The sequence below is a fragment of the Petromyzon marinus genome, chromosome 17, assembly GCF_048934315.1.
Source record: "Petromyzon marinus isolate PM22_M1 ecotype Great Lakes invasive population chromosome 17, UKy_Petmar_22M1.pri1.0, whole genome shotgun sequence".
Classification (NCBI taxonomy): domain Eukaryota; kingdom Metazoa; phylum Chordata; class Hyperoartia; order Petromyzontiformes; family Petromyzontidae; genus Petromyzon; species Petromyzon marinus.
The window spans coordinates 14,305,742-14,325,479 of NC_133683.1; the positions used below are offsets into that span (position 1 = coordinate 14,305,742).

Here is a 19,738-nt window from a genome sequence, read left to right on the forward strand (position 1 = left end):
CCCGCTAGTTGTCTATATATTAGAACGCATACAATCGCACGCAATGTCCCTATGGTTCGGCGAAGAGACAATGCTAAGGCGTTGCTACGACAGAAATGTCAACAAGCCCTCGTGCAAGTCACCGGGCACGAGTCATGCGTACAGTGGGGCTATACTCGCACAAGTTTAGTCAGACTGTACAATGCATTTCAGGTTTGCCAATAATTTATTACTCAACTAAAAAAATACTTGAGTGCGGTGACACATGCGTGCCCAATCAAGTGGACGTGGGACTGCCTCCCACCCTCCAAACACACAGCCCACGACTCGCGTGGCTAAAGTATTTTTCGGAGTGGGTTAGGAACGCAAGCGGTGTGTCGAGCGCTCTGGATAGACCAAATGGGTAAATTCCCTGCCTATCTCTGCGCTATCAAAAGCCTGATTAAGTTCAGCAGCAGAACCCCGGCCAACCCACAGGGCGTCACGCGCTTTCTGCACGCTACCCTGCGGTTCTTTCTGAATGGCTGTCCTGGAAAAACCTGACAACTCGATTAACGCGGCAGCCACGGTTCGATTCCTGGCCATTAGTCCACGAAACAGACCAGGTTAGACTCTCTATTGATGCCAGCTGCTACATATGGCTAATACAAGTGGCCATTAGTCCATAAACCAGACCAGGTTAGACTCTCTATTGATGCCAGCTGCTACATATGGCTAATACAAGTGGCCATTAGTCCATAAACCAGACCAGGTTAGACTATCTATTGATGCCAGCTGCTACATATGGCTAATACAAGTGGCCATTAGTCCATAAACCAGACCAGGTTAGACTATCTATTGGTGCCAGCTACTACATATGGCTAATACAAGTGGCCATTATTCCATGAACCAGACCAGGTTAGACTATCTATTGATGCCAGCTACTACATATGGCTAATACAAGTGGCCATGAGTCCATGAACCAGACCAGGTTAGACTATCTATTGGTGCCAGCTACTACATATGGCTAATGCAAGTGGCCATGAGTCCATGAACCAAACCAGGTTAGACTATCTATTGGTGCCTGCTGCTACATATGGCTAATACAAGTGGCCATTAGTCCATAAACCAGACCAGGTTAGACTATCTATTGGTGCCAGCTACTACATATGGCTAATACAAGTGGCCATGAATCAATGAACCGGACCAGGTTAGACTATCTATTGGTGCCAGCTACTACATATGGCTAATACAAGTGGCCATTATTCCATGAACCAGACCAGGTTAGACTATCTATTGATGCCAGCTACTACATATGGCTAATACAAGTGGCCATGAGTCCATGAACCAGACCAGGTTAGACTATCTATTGGTGCCAGCTACTACATATGGCTAATGCAAGTGGCCATGAGTCCATGAACCAAACCAGGTTAGACTATCTATTGGTGCCTGCTACTACATATGGCTAATACAAGTGGATTACTTGTTAACATACGTGCATACGTTTATGTACTGTTGCCGCATAATTGTTATCGGCAATTTAAAGATGTTGGTACCACTCCAGCTGTTGCCATCTCAAAGAAGCGGCCAACCTCAGTGGTGAGTGGTCTGAACGGAGCCTTCACTTCACCAACCCGCAATGACCAACGTGAAGTATGGTCAAAACAACCCTCACAACCCTCATGACCTTCATCCAGTCGTCAATTGACAAAAGGGCTGTGAATACTGATGTATACTGCATTGTATTTTGGATCTTTACAATGCAGGATCGTGGGGATGCCTTAATCCAGCAGTGGATTGAGCATGGCTGATGACAACATTATATATTGAACCTGCAGTTTAAGATTGCATACTTATTGTATGACCCAATAGATAGTTGCACAAATAACTTAAAACACATACTAAATAGCGTGCAGTGTACAATACGTGCCATCAAATACTAATAACATACTAAATCCACCACCAACTCTTAACCAACCTATGACAAAAAAAAAGCTTTTGAGTTATACAAACGGTAACGTTTTAAAAATATATATGCATCATGTTGATAGCGGTGAAAGAGCGCAAATGTGTTTTTGTTTGCGTTACGCAAGTAGCTTGCTGTTGTCAATACTGTACTGTCAAATAGGTTCATTAACACAGTATCACATTCCCAGCACACACGCATGAACGTCGGTCCAACGTTGCATTTTTGCAAAAGGCTCGGAGATCCCGGATAATGTTGCCTTTGCATAAAGCGTCCCTGTTGCCCGGGGCGCGGTGGGTGGTGGACCGGTTGACACGCACACAGAGCAGACCCGACCCCCATCACGAGGTGCCCTGCGGAAATTCCCGTGAATAACAAAGAGAACATTGGGGCGGACTTTCCCTTGCCTGGGCGGGCACATAAAACTTCCGCACAGTTAGCGAAGCACGCACACACACACAGCCTCCTCCTCCTGCTGCTGCCTTCCTCCAGCCTCTCTTCCTCCCTGCCCGAGCGAGACACGAGCGCACGGGATCTCAGATTAATAATTCACAGCACGCTAAACGCTGCAGCTCGCTTGGAGTAAAGTGACCGAGCCAGTCAGTCAGTAACTCCCGACAAGCCGTATTAGAACGCGCTGCTTTAGTCCGTCAGGCGTTTTAGGATTTAAGCTTTTTTTTTGGGGGGGGGGGGGGGGGGGGTCGAGTGATTGTAATCTCGTTCCTGGGATCGTTTTTTGTTTTACTTCGCGGCAGACATGGAGAGAAGTGCTGCCGAGCATCGCCAGGACAGCCCGACTCGGGCTAAAGACGCCACACATCTCGACGGGTCCATGGCCAACGAGGATCGCGAAGACTCCGGCATCTGCTCGTTGCAAGATTCGGTCGACCAGGACGAGCAGAGCGTGAGGGCCCTGCGCTTGGAGGTTCAGCAGCTTCAGCAGTATCATCAGCAGCAGTATCATCAGCAGCAGCAACAACAGAAGGCGCACAGCACGGACAATCTTCTCAGGATGGAGGATGAGAATGGGGACACGTGAGTCGCTCATCCACGTTGTGTTGTGTTGTGTTCGTGTTGTCGTCGACTGTGTCAAGAGTTGAGCACGTCTTGTCGAAACCTGGCTTCATTGATATGTAAACACAGTACAGTACATGTTAAAGATTTAAATACGTTTGCAGTATCTTAAGATACAAAAAAATATTCAGCATGTACTTTCATAGCAAGCCGATCCTTTAATGTTCATTTCAGCATATAATTTTGTATTGTTCCAGTTAGTTGAGATGCCAATGAACTCGAGGGTTTACAATCTAAGCCTTCAGCACGTTGGAACCGAGTGGGGGGGGGGGGGGTACCACCTCTCCACTGTGGTCGTGTTTAGACTTTTAGTGATCAGTGGCCCTCATCCAGCGGTGGATCGATCACAGCAGATGATTAGTTGAACCAATCGAGGAATGTGCCTCGGTTGGCCGCATTGTGACACCAAACCGAAGCCGTTCGACCTTGCGGCGTGTGGCAGTCGCGTCTTACACAACAGTCGAATAAGGACAAATTGTAGCTGCACCACGGAGGCGTTTCGTCAACAATCGTCGTGGACGCTAAACATTGCCCCGTGGCACGACACCTTCCCACCGGGTCGTAAAGGAGCCGTGGCGCAGAGGGGGGTGGGTCAAGCGGCCACTCGACTTCGTGGCACCACAGGGGTTGGTGCTGGTGGCACAACTAAGGGGCCATTCATTGAGTGCGTACGCATGGAGGGGGGAAGGGGGTTAACTCAAATGCGTACGTTTGTGTATGGGGGGGTCTACTGAAACGGGGGGGGGGGGGTGTGTGTGAAGCCTCGATAATAATTTGTCTACATTGGCCTTCAAATTAGTTGGATAGTCCGGCGGTGGACTATCTGTTTGCTTAAACACGTTCATATTGTTAATCCTTGATCGTTTCTGCGTGGATTAAATATCGGCCGTTCTATAGGATTCGGGTTGGGGGGGGGTCAAGCGTACGTGCGTGGTGGGGGGTGTAAAAAGTTCGCGTGCCTACAGGGAGGGGGGTGGGGATCAAGTTTTGACAGATTTTTTTTGTGCGTAGCTACTAAATGGGAGGCCCCTGACTTATGCCCTTGCTGTTGTGTGCGAGATGCCTCTGGGACATTCCGTTCCTTGTGCAAGGCTCAGAACACGGGCTCCTGGCCACGCTTCCTGCTGGGATTTGTCCCAACGACCAAGTCTTTTTTTTATTCATAACGTAATTTCCTGCACATTTGAGAATTGCAGACGGAATTCCGCCTCAAGTTTTACGGCCTTTTGAGGCAGCGGTGGCAATTCCACATTCTTATGGTGGGCGCGAATTTACCCACAACACAGCGACTTTAACTGGCCATAGCACAGTTTTAGAGGGCCGTCTTTTATTCGTTTTACACGCAAAAAAAATGTCTGCCGGCCTAGACGCCCACCACTTTGTTTTCAGTTCGCCACAAGTCCATTTCCCCTTTTCTATACTGCACGCAGTATACACACATTACTGTCGAGCCCATGGGGATGCTGCCAGAGGTCTCCACTCCCCAACACGCCGTGGCCAATGATGACATTTTCAGAATGAGCGAGAGTTTCGTCCACTGCCAGTTGGGTAAACAACATTTTGTGGAAGCATTCATGTACTGTAATGAGCAATACAGACTCAACGGCGTCTGCTCTTGAGTCGCTGTAACTCGTTGCAATACTTGTCGGGAGGCAGGAGTTGACACAAAGGTGGCAACCAGACATCAAAGCCACAGCTGTCATCTTCGTGCCAGAAGCAACAGCAGCTCAGTGTTGGCAGCTGTGGTCACCAACGTAGCGGTCTAGTTGCTGCACTGCACGTGTGTAAGCCATCTGAGCAAACTGTCCAACAGCGAAATGGCCCATACCAACTATCAATTATGTTTTGCGTTTTACCCTCATGGTTAATTCCTGAACACATTTGGCCTGCTTCATCGTCATGGTTTGTTGAGTGATACATTAGGATTATCTTGTACGTGGTTTGAGAAATCAGCTATTGTGCTGCAGGACCGCAAGACAATGAGAGATGGCAGTGGCGTCCAGCGGTGGATTGATAATGGCTGATGATAAAAATGAAGAAAGATCATGACGAAACAGGATATATTGTCGATTACAGTGACGTGCTTTCTAAAACACACAATGTCTATCTCATTTTGAGTTGTGTAATGTGAACGTATCAGCATTACTCAAGGTACTTGGGGAACATTTTAGAAGTGCGTACTTGAAAGTATTCGGTTAATTATAGCCCCACTGTACTGAATGTAGGAATGCTGCACAATTTCGACATTGGAGTTGCACAACTTCACTTGTCATGGTGCAACATTGCAGCGTCACTGCTTTACACATTTAGAATATTAACTTACAAACATGTTAAGATAAAATGGTTGCTGCTTATGTCAGTTGCTATGTTTGTACCTTTGTCATGTGTTTATCTGGCACCAGGGTGATAAATGATGACGACACTTGTTGCCAAACAGCCGAGCCATACACAAGTAAATTAGCTTGGTCTGATGGCGATGCATATTATTTATTCGTGGTTAAACTAATTCATAATCATGTGTTTTTTTCCCAAACTGTACTTATTACCTCCACTGACATCAAAATGTGAGAATTGCAGTACTGAATAGTATTCACATTTATATAGCAAATTGGCAGGAGTCCCCAGATGTCCTGGACCCGTGGGCCACTCCCCACGACCTTGCCAACCGGCGGTGTTCCGCGGGCCAAGTGCTGGGAACCACGGGCCTAGGGAATACTGCGTACGTACGTGACTGTGCATTCACGTACAATCTCCCTTTATGCGCCACAGGTTGCTGCACCTGGCAATCATTCACGAGAAGCCGGCGCTCGCCCATCAGATCGTCTCCAGCACGTCGAACACCTCCCTGCTGGAGAAGCAGAACTTGCTGCAGCAGGTGTGTGTGTGACTCGCGACCAGAGCGTCGCTCTCGGGTGTGTGCACGGGTGGGGCCCTAGGGGAGTTGTTGCGTGCAAGAGGCGCCTCTACTTCGTTTGGTCGCCTCAAGTTTGGCGGGGCTAATCGCAATTGACCGATTCGTAACCATACATATCCAACTCGGGGTAATATTATTGACGACGGGCGGTGAAAGTAGACCGCCGATGGAGTCGGATGACGAGAGTGGATGCCGATCAACAGATGGGGGTCGGCGATTAACGGTGGCTTGTGGGGGGGGGACGGAGCTTATTTCTACAAACCGAGCAGCGTCTTGACTGAACGATGACGAAGCCCCTCCCTCCCTCCCTCCCTCCCACACCCACCCCTTTCTCTCCCCGGCCCCCGCAGACGCCGCTGCACCTGGCGGCGGCGGTGGGCGACGTGGCGCTCGTGCGTGCGCTGGCGGAGGCCGGCGTGCCGCTGGACGTGCCGGACCTGCGTGGTGACACGCCGCTGCACGTCGCGTGCCGCTGCAGCCGGCGCGCCGGGGACGTCCTGCGGGCGCTCGCTCTCCCGACGCGACCCCAGCAGTTCCAGCGAGCCCTTGGCACGCTCAACTACCGTGGTACGACCACCACCAGCAAAAGAGCGCCCTTACCCTCGTGTGTGTACACACTATGTATATACTGCATTTTTAATACGAATGTATGTTGAACTTCTTTCGCGCCGTACGTAGCCAACCTCGCGAATCGGAGGTGCTAATATCAGCATATATAGCCAACCACTTGTTCAAGGTGACTTTTACTACTAATATTTTTTTTATTAAAATGTCAAAATTCTGTATAATTATAACTTAACAGCGATTTACGCTATTAATGATAATCAGTTACACCTTCGGCTATTTACGGTTGGTTATTTTAAGCGCGCGTCTCACACAAGTTTACTTGCTCCGTAGGCCTTACGTGCTTGCACTTGTCCGTCCTGCTGGCGAAGAGGGACGTGATGGACTGCGTGCTCGAGCTGGGGGCAGACATCAATGCCCAGGTTGGTATAGTTTGGATAGCTAATTAGTATAACCAGTTAGTATCGCTATGTACACACACGCGCAAGACACCCAACACTAGCTACAAGAGAATTAATATTCTTTAAAGCAGGGATGGTGAACCTCTTCATTACCCAGGGATGAATAGGAACTTTCAAAGACCTTTGGCGGGCGACCACCCAATAACACACGCCTTAGCATGATACAATAACAAAGCGAGGAAATTACGATGGCTCAAATGTAGCTATCCGATGTGTTTTCAGTTCGTACCACGTGCTCCTCAGCACGATGTCTGACGGTTCACTCCACATGCCGGGAGCTTTCTTCAGAAACTTAATTAATTTTGCTGAACAACATTTCGCTCCACGGGGTTGGGGAGCGAATCGTCAGGCATCGTTAAGAACACCGACGCCACGCGAGTCCGCCAACAACGTTCCTTTTCCGCCCTTCCTCGCCCGCTGGCGCACAGGAGCTGAGCAGCGGCCGCTCCGCCTTGCACCTGGCGGTGGAAGCGGGCGACGCGATGATGGCAGCCGCGCTGCTGCGGAGAGGCGCCGACCCCAACGCGAGGACACGCGCCGACTGCACCCCACTGCATGTGGCGGCCGGTCGCGGGGACGCTCGCCTCGCCGCCGTGCTGGTGCGGCACGGCGCCGACGTCGAGCAGGAGAACTGGGAGCACGAGACGCCCGCCGAGCTCGCCCTCAACTGGTCCGAGGTGAGCACCGGGGCGGGTGGCGGAGACACTTTAGCAGCAGGCGGGCAACTCGGGAGGTACCCGCGTGGTGCAGACGTGGGGGGAACATCTTGAAACGGCAGAACATCTTGGAACGTCTCAAGGACGCATTGTCCACTGTCAAACGTTCCTCGGAAAAGTTTTGAGATTCACCCCGTGACTTCCAAAGCTGTCGACCGGTTATCAAAACTTAACGTCGCGCTGGGAACCGTTGCTGTTCCCTCCACACGATGTCACCGATTGTAGCCTTGTGCAACAAATGCCACTTCTGGGGCTTCCTATGTCGGTTCGGACCGCTGTAGGTTGTTATTTTTTGTATTCGAACATTTATGCATCATTACCGAGTATTGTCGCGTGATGTTAACAGTTCATACTTTACTCAATTGCCAGCTCCGTTCATGCCATAGTATCGCACTGTACGCACCCACTGGCCATGCAGTTAGGACCACGCGAGATATAAGAACAAGAACGCATGTGTGGACACGAAGCGACGTCCGTGCCGACGTCACTCAAAACGGCCATGCAGCTGAGCACTTCTTTCCCTCCTCTTTCGCAGATGAAGTCCGTCTTGTGCTTCGACCGGAGGTGAGAAGAGCCAACGTCTCACTGTAGTCGTGCGGACGTTTTCAAAACATGACGAATCGAGGCACCCTCGGTGCTCGGCGACCTGGGAAATCTCCGGGGTTTCCTGTCCCAGTTCTACGAGGCGAGGCGGCTACCCGAGGTGGAGAAGGGTGCATGAAAAACATTCGGCTAAAGTCACGTGTCAGCCACCGATAGGATCTCAAGGCTTCCATGCGCGACAAGACCTTGTGTTTCTGTCTCAACCAGAGTCTGAAGGACGGATTCTCGCGCGTGTGCCCACACGCAGTTCCGGTCCTGTGTAAGAAGAGCCGGCGGAATTCAGTCTCCTGTTTAGCTCTTGTGGCGACGGGAGAGGCTCACCGCGATGGTGTTGCTGGTACCTCTCGGTGCCCATAGCACAGCTCACAGTCGCCACCATCAGAGCTCTGGGATTGGTTACATGGAGTAAATATGAGTAAAACATTTTGCTGATATGTATGTAAGTTTTATTTTTTTGTAAACCAAAACATACTGAACAAGTGAGGTCGTGACAATGCCATGCATGCACAGTGAGCCATTGGCCACTCACCTTTGTCGATGTTGCATTAAACTAGGGCTGAACGATGTGGGGAAAATACCGAATTGCGATTTTTCTGACAGATATTGTGATTTGATTTGCGATTAAATTGTTTTAAGTCACGCTTCAGTTCAATATTCACTGTGTAATAGATTTAAAACATGTGATGGAGCATTACCACGTGATACCATCAAAATAGGAACTGCTCTATATATTCTAATGCATGGATGAGAACTTTAAATATATGAATTGTTTCCAACATGTATTTATTAATTTTTTTAATTGAAATAGAACAAACATGGAACAATCGTTAAGTTAAATAAAGTTATAATAAAAAATAAAACAATTCCAATAACACAGTAATAGGACTTTTCAAATCGCAAAAAATTGCAGCCTTTGCGATTTAATAATCGCATTGTTTCAAATAACGATTTTTATTTGAAATCGATTAATCGTTCAGCCTTACATTAAACCCTGGGAATGTACTCTTTACATTCTTGCAAAAAATGGTGATAAAGGTAACAAAAAAAAATCGTGGGATTCTTCATTCCTCACTACTTAGAAGTAAGATTAAATCCTTCAATTGTGTACTATAGTTTGTATATATTACATGTAAAAAGTTGTGTACAGTTTTAAGGCGTGTTGTACATTGTAAAGTTCAAAACATAGTTACGCAAAATAAACTGCATTGTGCAGTATCCTTTACCGATTTCCCATTAAAAAAAAAATGCCGTACATTTGTTTTACTACGATGTAAAATATTGTAAATGTACTTTTCCCATTCAACCTAGAAGGGTTTTTTTTGTCTCATGTGCAAATAAATTTCGGACCTGTTAATTTACTTTTGTGAAAATGTTTTCTCATGATCACTTGTACGTGTGAAAGTGACGGTGGTGTGTAAGTGCCCAAAGCTTGACAGCGCATCCCCATTGGCTGGCTTCTGCACTGCATGCTGGATGATGCCCTCAACTCGATTGGCTTTTGCGCAATTGGCGAATTAAAATTCTGCGTGATCTAACGTGGGAAAAATACTACGTCCTCATTGAGAAAATCTGATGTAAGGGCCAAACATTTTTGTAAATGCGTGGGATTTTACCTGATGATGTCACTAGCACAAAAACGGGAAGAGAGTGGCCTATATACGTAACTCCACGCAACTCTTAGAGAAATGCTCGGGGATTTTTTCCCCCCCCCAATGGTGGGCAATTTTTTTGTGAATGGAACATTTATAAATGGAAAAATTAACTCGGGGAACTTGTTCACACTTTGTAGGGCCATGCATCACCGTTTCATGTCAACGGGAGGTAACATTTTAACACAATCTTATGGAAAAAATAATATTGCAGTAAAAACGTTCTGCAGTGCAACAATAATCTTGAACACGATATAGTGTTCGTCCTACTGCATGGCAATGGGGTCTCCAGTTCAATCCCACTTCCTGGAACGCCAGTTGAAACAATGAGATGGGTATCTTAAATTCCCCCCACACAGCCTCTATCCACACAGCAGTGTACATGGGTATTATAGTGAATGTGCAGTCGCGTGTGGTGGGGTAAAGTGTGGTTACTGCCACCTCTTCCAAGATGTGTGGCCAGCGTTCAAGAGTACGCCAAATACCCGGTAGATTGGCTCTAATGCTAGTCGATGTCCTGCCAGCATGAGTATGCAACTGCAGGGCTGCCACTTTACCCATGCCAGGAGTGTACTGAACATTTATACAGAATTGCAGGTGACAATGCCGTCTCTCAAGGGCAGGAGTCGGCAACCTGCGGCTCTTCACAGACTGCTTCGTGACGTTATTTATTATGGGCCACTGTCTCGTAGTCACGTGTATTGCGGCTCTAAAATATTTTTTTTACCGAATTCGAAAATAATGGCTTTTGCTATTTTAACTGACGACCCCTGCACATGATCCTACGAAACAACAATCCACCGCGCAGGTGCACACAAACTGAATTTATCCATAATAGAGTGTGGGGGGGGGGGGGTTAGATTGCGTAAATATAAATGTGTCGTTCAACCGCCAATAACACAGCCAATACAAAGGGTTGTCACGTCAACAAAACATGCCACTTCGTTACTAACTCAGCACACCAGTGCGTTGGAGAGTAAACCCACGACATTTACAATTCGAGTACGACATTTTGCCGGTAATAAATTAAGCCTACTCGTTAAACTGAACTGATTTTATCTCAATGCCACCCCGGGTTTTCGCCTATTCGGGCACTTTCCTCTGTCCCTGGGCTGTCATCTGCTCAGTGGGTCTCCTCTTGGACGCGCTCCATTCCTCAGCTGCCACTTGGTCCTCAGTCTCGCCCGCCGGTCACCTTCACTTCCTCCTCAACCGTGTCCACTGTTGTGGAGTCAACAATGTCTGAAACAAAGTCTGCAGTAACCCGAGCGTTTTCTCGAATCCACGTGTTAATCGATCCCTCGATGGAAAGCCAAGAATGCACCTCTCCATGCATACGATGTGCAGATTACCTGCTATTAACAGGGATCAGAAACAACGCCAATGAAGATACAGATGAAAGCCATCTGAAAGATCCGACTAGATGTTCTCTCGATTAAGACTGAGCCTAATCATGGTGAATTCATCACAGTCACAGGCGGCCAATGTGAATTTTACATTTTGACTCGGAACCAGCACCTCTTGGAATTGTTGGTCACCTTGGCCAATCCCGCGGTCCAAGTGCCACCATTCCACCACGCGAACGTGATTATGTTTGCCGTCATCGCAGGCGCCAGTCTGGCGGTTTAACTACTCGATTGTTGCCCGTTGAGATTACGGGCCGTCCATAAATGACGTCAAGCGATTTTGGACGATTTTTGACCGCCCCTCCTCGTCACACGGCGTCACAAAAAGTCAGACCCCCTCCCCTCAAATATGACGTCACAAAGATCTGTCCCCCCCCCCCCCCAAAAAAAAATATAAAACATGCTTCAAATCGCTTTAAACTATTTCATTGTAGTGTGTATTTAATGTGCCGCTGCACTCTGATGTTGTAGGAGAAAACATTTATTTAAAAAAAGTATATTTCATTAAGTAGAACGTATTGTCTATATTTAAAGTTGCGCATTTTGATGTGACGTCACATTTCTCACCCCCCCCCCCTCGTCACACATCGTCACAAATGTCTGACCCCCACACCCCTAGGTGCGTGACGTCATTTATGGACGGCCCCAAAGTGCGTTTACGTTTGAACCGGCCGGGTGGCTCAGCGGAGGAAGGTCGCAAGTTAAAAATCCTGGTTGGGGGTTGACTCGGCCCATCATTCCTCAGGGGTCTATAAAATCGGCTACCACCTTGTGAGGAAGTCAACAGTGCTTTGTCCTGCGGAGATACGAGCACCGCCCCAACGCTCATTTAATGGGAACATCATGGTCGTTTATATTATTGGTTCTTTCGGTAAAGTCACGTGACTTTACCGAAAGAACCAAGAATATGAATCACTGCAGTCACGAAAGCTTTAAATCAAAATCATGGACGTTTGTTCGAGTGGGCTGATGCTCTGAGCATATAGCGAAACTTTCGTCAAAGCAATGGGTCGCTTCCTTCTTTAACTTAAAAAAAAATTGGGCCCCTTACGGATAAGGGGAGATGACCGCCGCAGTTACAATAAATCATCAACTGTGACGAACGCCGCGTAAAGCGAGGGGTCGGAGACAGACGGACAAAAATACAAACACGGCATTAAATGGTAGCATAGCAACGCAAAGATTACGCAAGCCCTAAAATAGCAATGGCTTTTTTTTTGAAGGCGCACTTTGAAACAGGGTGCAAGGACGTAAATCAATTGCGTTAGCCGTGTGGCTAAGTGGTCAGGGCGGTTGTCTGGCCCTACAGAGGAAGTGGGTTTGTATCCAGGCATCCGTCTGTTATCAACCCAGGTTCTCCAGTGTAGCGATTTGACAGTCTCAACCCGGTCACCTTCACATTACAGGCGGTATCTCTCTCAATGTACGATCGCTCGGTTCATTAAATTTCGCGTTAATGCAAGTGACAAATTATGGACACTTTTCGATTCATGAAATCGGATTTCCGCGTGAACGAATTGTCGCGCTGTACGCACCACGAGGTCATTAAGCAAAAAATAAATCACACGGGAGGCTGCGTCGCCATCCATTCACGATAGTATCCCTGCGGTGCAACAGTAACGCCTCCACATCGCCTTTACAGTCATTCCAACATGCAGCAGGTCTTTTGGTGAGCTCACTGAAAAAGGTTACTTTAGTTTTACATTAATTATTCAAACGTGTTAATGCTTATGTCCTTCATTTTTATTATTATTGTATTGTGAAATGTGATCGGTGTATATGTTTAGGTTAGTGGAGTTGCAATACTGTCTGAAACACATGCCTAATTTTTTTTATCTTAAATTAATGGAAGAAGCCTTTCCGATTTACGAAATTTCGTTTCACACGAGTTTGATGAAGGACTTCATCCCTTTCGTATATCGAGGGATACCTGTGCATTGTGTTCTCCACTTAATTTCAATTCTGAGAATTAAAAGGATTAGTTTTACTGTGATGGAATGAACATTGCTATTCATATGGTAGAGCAGGTGAAGAAGATGCTGCCCCTGATTTGTGGACCAGAGATCACTTAACGGGATCTCAAAGGTAGTTCTCTGATATCCGCTTCTGTGAGGCTGTTCTGTAACATGGACAGTTCCACTGCTCTGCAGGAAATTCCGAGCGGATGATTCGTCTCAAGAGACGAAACCCAAAGCACAATTGAGATAGAGCCCATTTGACAATAATACAAGAGCATCTAAAGCAAACACAAACCTCAGCGTCTACAGCAGGATTTTCCGTGCAACGTGCACGAATATGCCACTCGATATTCAAAGCGTCCAGAAAGATTTGATCGATATCAGAATGAGCAAAAAGGTACAAATGCGGTGCAACGCCTTAATCAGACATGACGAATTTTGACCCAAGCCCACGCAGTAAAAGCACACACAAACACACGGTCTGTTGTTGTTACACACACCCAGCTCGTGAAACATTCCCGCTCGCGCCCATGTGGGCACGCGTCAAAGCGTGCACCGAGCCTGACACACCGCGGCCGCTACCATTTCAACAGATTTTTTTACCCTTCCGTGGACGTAGGTGAATGTTTTTGGGTGCATCTTGCAAGTTGGTTTACGTGACACAACGCACTGATTCGTTAAATTCTGTCCATGTGGAGTCAGTCTCATAGCCGAGGGTCGATGCCCATGACATACTCATTCAACCTTCAGCGACCTATACCGCCTCTCATGGAGAACCCTGTAACACTGCTTCACATTGTCTCAACGATGATGACAAATAAGAATAGGGTTGACCCTTTCTGTAACTAAAACAGGTGTTAAGATGTTCGAACATCAACATGGCATACGTGGGACATATCCAAAGAGGGTCACAGCTGTAGCTATGATGAAGATGACTTTGCAAGGAAAAAGGAAGGGAAGAGGGGGAAAATATTGATTTTGTGGGACAGTAGATGTTGTTGACAGCTGTTGAAACAATATCAATATTGTCAGAGCATGTTTGTTTGTTTGCATATTCACCACAAGTACGTGTGGTTAATGCAGACTTGATTCCTTGCAAACTGTTCCTATTCCCTGTTTGAACATCTAAGCACGCCCTGTTGTATTGCCAGAAAGGATAAAACCCTAGTGTTATTTTCTCTACAGTACAGTATATTTGTTTATTCGCGACGCAAAGTAGTTTGTGTACAGGGTAGGCAGTAGAGGGGAAAGCTGAGAGAGGCGATGGATACGAGAAAGGACGGACGATGCTGTCAGCGACGTAAGCGTGGCTTGAGTCGACGCTAATTTGGGTCGTGGTTACAGCATTAATAAAGTGACGTGTTTGTGAAACGACGTAGAAATTACTGTACCGCGTGTTAAAAAAAAACATATACGGAAGTGTAAGCAACTTGGAACTTCAAGGTAACGCTTACAAATGTACTATGATCGTCTATAAGCATGCTGAAGAAACGTTAAAAGTGCATGAATGTACTTTACAGGGTGTGTAAAGGCAGCGTTTGTGCAAAATGAATCAGTTGCTGTATGCTCGGTTTAGCAAGGATCAGAATCAGGAGTGTATTTCCCACTGAGTGAAGTCCACTGAGCGAAGAAGTTATTTTTTTATGGGCCGATATCAAAGCATTCCACAGTCACAGATTAGCAGCCCCTCCAATCAGGCCCGCTATTAACTCCTCATCATGGACTCAATGTTGTCTGTCGGGTGCCACTTCAACTTTCCTCGTTGCAATCACGAGTAGATCCCTGGGACTTATCTCGCCGTGCCATCCTCAGTGTCACTAAAGGCCACAGCAGAGACCAACGCCCTTTTTCTCAGCTCTGGCGCGTGTTTACTCGGGCGTAGTAACATCCAGATGACACCGTGGTCAAATATATTGAGGCCACCCGGTGTTTGCTGGTCGGTGGCTGCAGCAATGACACCGCCACTGTAAGCCACTTGCCTCCGAGAGGCTTCTCTTCCTGAAGGTGTAAGTTACTCGAGTCCTGGGATGCTGCGAGGCCGGTTTGGAGATTGTACACTCTAACAAAAGCATTAAATTGTTCCTGGGTAGTCAGTGTTCATTCCTAATTGCTTATGCCTCAAAAGTACAGAAAATGGCTATTATTCTCCACAAACTTTGCTTTTGTGACCAGGACAATGATATTTTGAAATGTACCTATTTTCAATGAGAAAACGTGGTGTGCATTTGTGTAATTCCTTCACATAATGTCCTGGTCACAAAAGCAAAGTTTGTGGGGATAGCCATTTTCTATACTTTTTAGGCATAAGCAATAAAAAATGACACAGTACCCAGGAACAAAAATTGTGTTAAATAGTGTTATTTGGCGTCAGGCACTGCCACAAGAGCTCAAGGTACGCCTATCAATATTAATCCTACGAACAGGTTGAGGACAAAATAAGGCGAGATGGATACGGCTTGGCAAAATGATTCTGGCATCAGTCTTCTAGAACTGTCCTGGCTGCAATTCAGCACTGGTTCGCAGGCCATCAAGGAATCCCGGACCCGTAAAACAGAGCTCCATTTGGCCCCTCCAGGCGTCGCTTTCAGAAACACCAACTACTCATGAAATCTCCCACCTCCCACGAACAGTACATGGGTTAGATCTTGGACGTCACTGTTTAGCACGGTTGGCCACGTACGGTGCAAATGAAGTTCTACATACATACGAACAATGGCTCGTGTACATAGTATAAGGAAACAGATGCTGAATGTTCCATTTGATGCATATACTTGTTTGGCATTTTCCACATTAATCGGTTGTTGTTGTTGTTGTTTATAGACCTGCTGGTATTCGGTTAACATGTTGAACCATTTTTATGCGCTACTAAATATGAATGTGCATCGTGCATGAACAAATATTAAACGTATCACAGTGCTTAACATTAACCCTTCAGCTCATGATACAGGACATGCATTGAATGAGCGGCATACGAATCTACGTTATTCCGGTGCGTACGTGCTGCACGCAATGGAGGGTATTTCACCCCGACAGCCACTGCACCACAGTGTAGAACATATATAACGTACTACTGCCTAGTCCAATTGAATCTCGACCCTGATTCGTGACAATCCACTAGATCACCCCCGAGCGGTGGCGGGTCGTTCCATGACTCCCCGGTGTTGTCGAGTCCTGCACAGACACGTGGGCACGGTGACCTCAAGCTTTCAGACGAGTGCGCGAAAGGTGGCTGTGTGTCACCCACCGATGATGCCGCGCCTGGCCCAGCACGCGCGGTGTGTGGGCGGTAGCTAACGCCGCGTAACGGAGCTGCCCTGCCCCACTGCCCAGCCTCGCTCTGCACGGAGCTAAATGGAATCGTATAATGGGAGGAGATAATGTCATGTATTTACGTATGTTGAATTTCTTTCGCATCGTACGAGCCAACCGTGCTACTCGAAGCCAGCCGTGCTAATTGGAGGTGTCCCCGTATCGGGCCAAGTCACGTTGTTTCGCATTGTGTGTTATTGCATTGTCAACACATGTCGCTGAGGTTGTAAATGTCTCCTAGAAGGCATCCATAGCACAGCCTGTGCCCCTCATGAAAGTCTGTTGGGGTGGGGGGGGGATTCAAGGGTTGAAAGTAGGGCTGAACGATTCGGGGGAAAAATCGAATTGCGATTTTTATGACAGATATTGCGATTTGATTTGCGATTACATATTTTAAAGTCAAGCTTCAGTTCAATATTCACTGTGTAATAGATTAAAAACATGTGATGGAGCATTACCACATAATACGATCAAAATATGCAAGGATGAGAACTTAAAATATACGACTTGCTTCCAACGTATTTATGAAAATGTTTTAATTGAAATAGAACAATCAAACATAGAACAATTGTTCAGTTAAATAAATAAAGTTATAAAAAATATATAAAACAGTTCCAATAATAGGACTTTTCAAATCACAAAAAAATCGCATTGTTTCAAATTGCGGTTTCGATTTGAAATCGATTAAACGTTCAGCCCCTAGTTGAAAGCCGCCGGCGTTCGCCGAGCGCCACCACCGGTCTCAGCGAAGGGGGCATACTCGTGACTCTTCACGTTGGGGGGGGGGGTCTCGCATGGGCGATGGTCGACGCGATAGCGCGCACGCCCACAGCCACTCCTCGGCATGTGGCCACGCGAGTGAGACCCTCCTCGTCACGCGGCCTCCTCATCGGGGAGAGCTGTGGGGGGGGGGGGGGAGGTGCAGCCGCTGGAGTTCGGGGGTCTGCGTGGGAGTACATTTGTGGAAAGAAGTTTTTTTTTGTAATTACTATGAATGTAGTGGCCGCAAAGTCCAAATGTCACGCAGCCTTCATTATTTGGCTGGGTTTTTTTTTTTTTAAAGTGGCTTCCCACATGGCAGGGCTGGGTAAGATTAGATGTTTTCCATTATTTTTTAAACGCAGACTTTAAAAGCTACATATGGAAAGACTGCATAGTCGCACACGCTTCAAGGAGGTAATAGGGCATTTCCCCGGATGATTTCAGCGTCTGGATGATTTCAGCGTCGGAAAGGCAATGTGTTTGGAGTGCCCGGACCACAAGGCACTGTGAGCTTTCCCCATTCGCCTGCAACCGGTCTGTATCCACTCACCACGAGACTGTCTCTACTTGCAAGCTTTATTTGTTTTTCATCGTTGGTGTTAAACTTTACCCAAGCAAATAAGACGATGCTAATAAACTGAGAATCCTTGCTGCTGTTATTGCTCTGTATTTTCCCCGCACACGCTACCTCGGTGATTGCACCCTCGTGTCTGTTGACTTTGTGCCCGTAACTGTGGCCAAGCACTCAAAGGAGGAAAATACCCGCGGTGCGAATAAAGTCTGAGCAGCCGATACGATTCTATCTGCGTGCAAACAATCGCGCGGGGCAAACCGAAGTCACGCGCGCCATGAACTCTTCGGAGTTTTCTCGCATGACCCGAGATCGAACGCCGCGCGCGCGACACGCGGAAGACGCTTTGTGTGTCGCACAGCAGCCGTGCAAACATCGCGACCCCGTTGACGCCAGAGCCGCCAAAACCCGGGGCGAGGCCCACGCACGGGCAGGGCAGGGGAGGGCCGTGTCGTGCGTGGGCCACCACTCGTGAGCCGAGGACATTCGGCTCCCGGCACTCGCCACTCCCACGCGCATGCCATGCACGTGGGAGTGGCGACGTGAGCTGCCCGCGGTGCCGGCACGGCTAACGCGCGGTGGGGTTCACGTGAAAGCTGTACGATGTCACGAGTAAGGGGAGGTTATCGATGAACGGACAAAGTGGCCGGGGCTTGCAAGAAGTTGCCATAGGTGTCATATGCCACAGTCCGAATTCCGAGCATGGTTATTGTCTCCAGCTACTACAATTACAGTACATTAAAAGACGAATACAGTACAATCAACCCCGCGATGTGCTCTCCTGTTATATAAGCCGGCTAAGTTGATCAATAGGGTACGGGTTCACATCTTGTTTGGCCGCTGACTTAGCCTATCATCCCTCATGGGGTCCATAACAGGACAACCTCTTTGTGGGGGAATAAGTGTTCGTCCTGTGGAGAGACTCGCCCCCCATCATAGAGGAATGTTGCATTTTCACCACTCTCGGAGCTGTTAACGAACGAGCACCGTCCCGATACTCGTTTGAACAGCGGGCCCCGTGGTGCAGCCACCGAGTCTGCTTTGCATGGGAGCAGGGCCGCCCACAGGTCACTGCCGGGCAGAATTCCATGTGCCCCCCCCCCACACATACCAATTAATTCACACCAAAAAAACTCGGCCCGGTTGTGGGGGCCCTCTTTTGTGAGGCTCGTGGCAAATCGTCCCACCCTTGGGGCTGCCAATCGTAGACAATCGGTTTGTACAATGCATGTTCAGTGCATATTCAGGGTGGGTCTCTTCAGCACGAGAGTGTTTGGACTCTTTAAAAAGATGAAGACGTAAGATGCTCTCAGTACGGACACCTCGTATTTGCCAAGAAGTCCAACACTCTCGTGCGTGATCCTTGTCCCTATTCTGTTAAATTCAAAGGTGGCAGCCCTGCCCATGAGACGATGAATGTCGAAACGAGTCCAGACTTTGCTCGTGTTGAACCAATGCTGCTGACATTACCCATTCCCATCAGCCACCCGTGCGGCTGATGGATTGTGTAAAACATACTCAAACATTTTTTGGTGGAAGGACAGATATGTGAAGGAGGCATAATTGGCTGCTGATTTACTTCGCCACTAATAAGCGCCAATGTTATCTCATTGACGTCTCACTTCACTGCAAGGAAAGGGACATTGCAGTGACCGGAAGATAACCTTTGTACAGACGGGGGGGGGGGGGTGATAATTTGTTTCAAAGCTTTAGGGGCTGCACTTATGGAGAGGAGCGAGTGAAGCTGCACAGGTCCAGGGGTTACTGTGCCGTCCTTAAACAACGGCGGGCACCATCATCGAAGCAGAGAGATCATCACAAAAGTAA

At 47.7% G+C, this 19,738-nt stretch overlaps 1 protein-coding gene across 1 annotated transcript; it reads left to right on the forward strand.

Annotated features, from left to right (window-relative positions):
* The first annotated feature begins 2,327 nt into the window (after nt 1-2,327).
* On the forward strand, nt 2,328-9,614 carry LOC116943307 (NF-kappa-B inhibitor alpha-like). The gene is made up of 6 exons (XM_032956055.2): nt 2,328-2,959; nt 5,768-5,873; nt 6,263-6,479; nt 6,810-6,898; nt 7,366-7,614; nt 8,189-9,614. Exons 1-6 carry the CDS (start codon nt 2,682-2,684, stop codon nt 8,219-8,221), a joined length of 972 nt encoding a protein of 323 aa, XP_032811946.1. The 5' UTR covers nt 2,328-2,681; the 3' UTR covers nt 8,222-9,614.
* Nucleotides 9,615-19,738: the final 10,124 nt, after the last annotated feature.

Excerpts from the sequence above, each read along its gene's own strand:
- LOC116943307 (XM_032956055.2), top strand. The coding sequence starts at position 2,682 with ATGGAGAGAAGTGCTGCCGAGCATCGCCAGGACAGCCCGACTCGGGCT. Across the intron at positions 5,874-6,262 it reads AGCAGAACTTGCTGCAGCAG|ACGCCGCTGCACCTGGCGGC; the intron begins GTGTGTGTGTGA and ends CGGCCCCCGCAG. Across the intron at positions 6,480-6,809 it reads TGGCACGCTCAACTACCGTG|GCCTTACGTGCTTGCACTTG; the intron begins GTACGACCACCA and ends CTTGCTCCGTAG.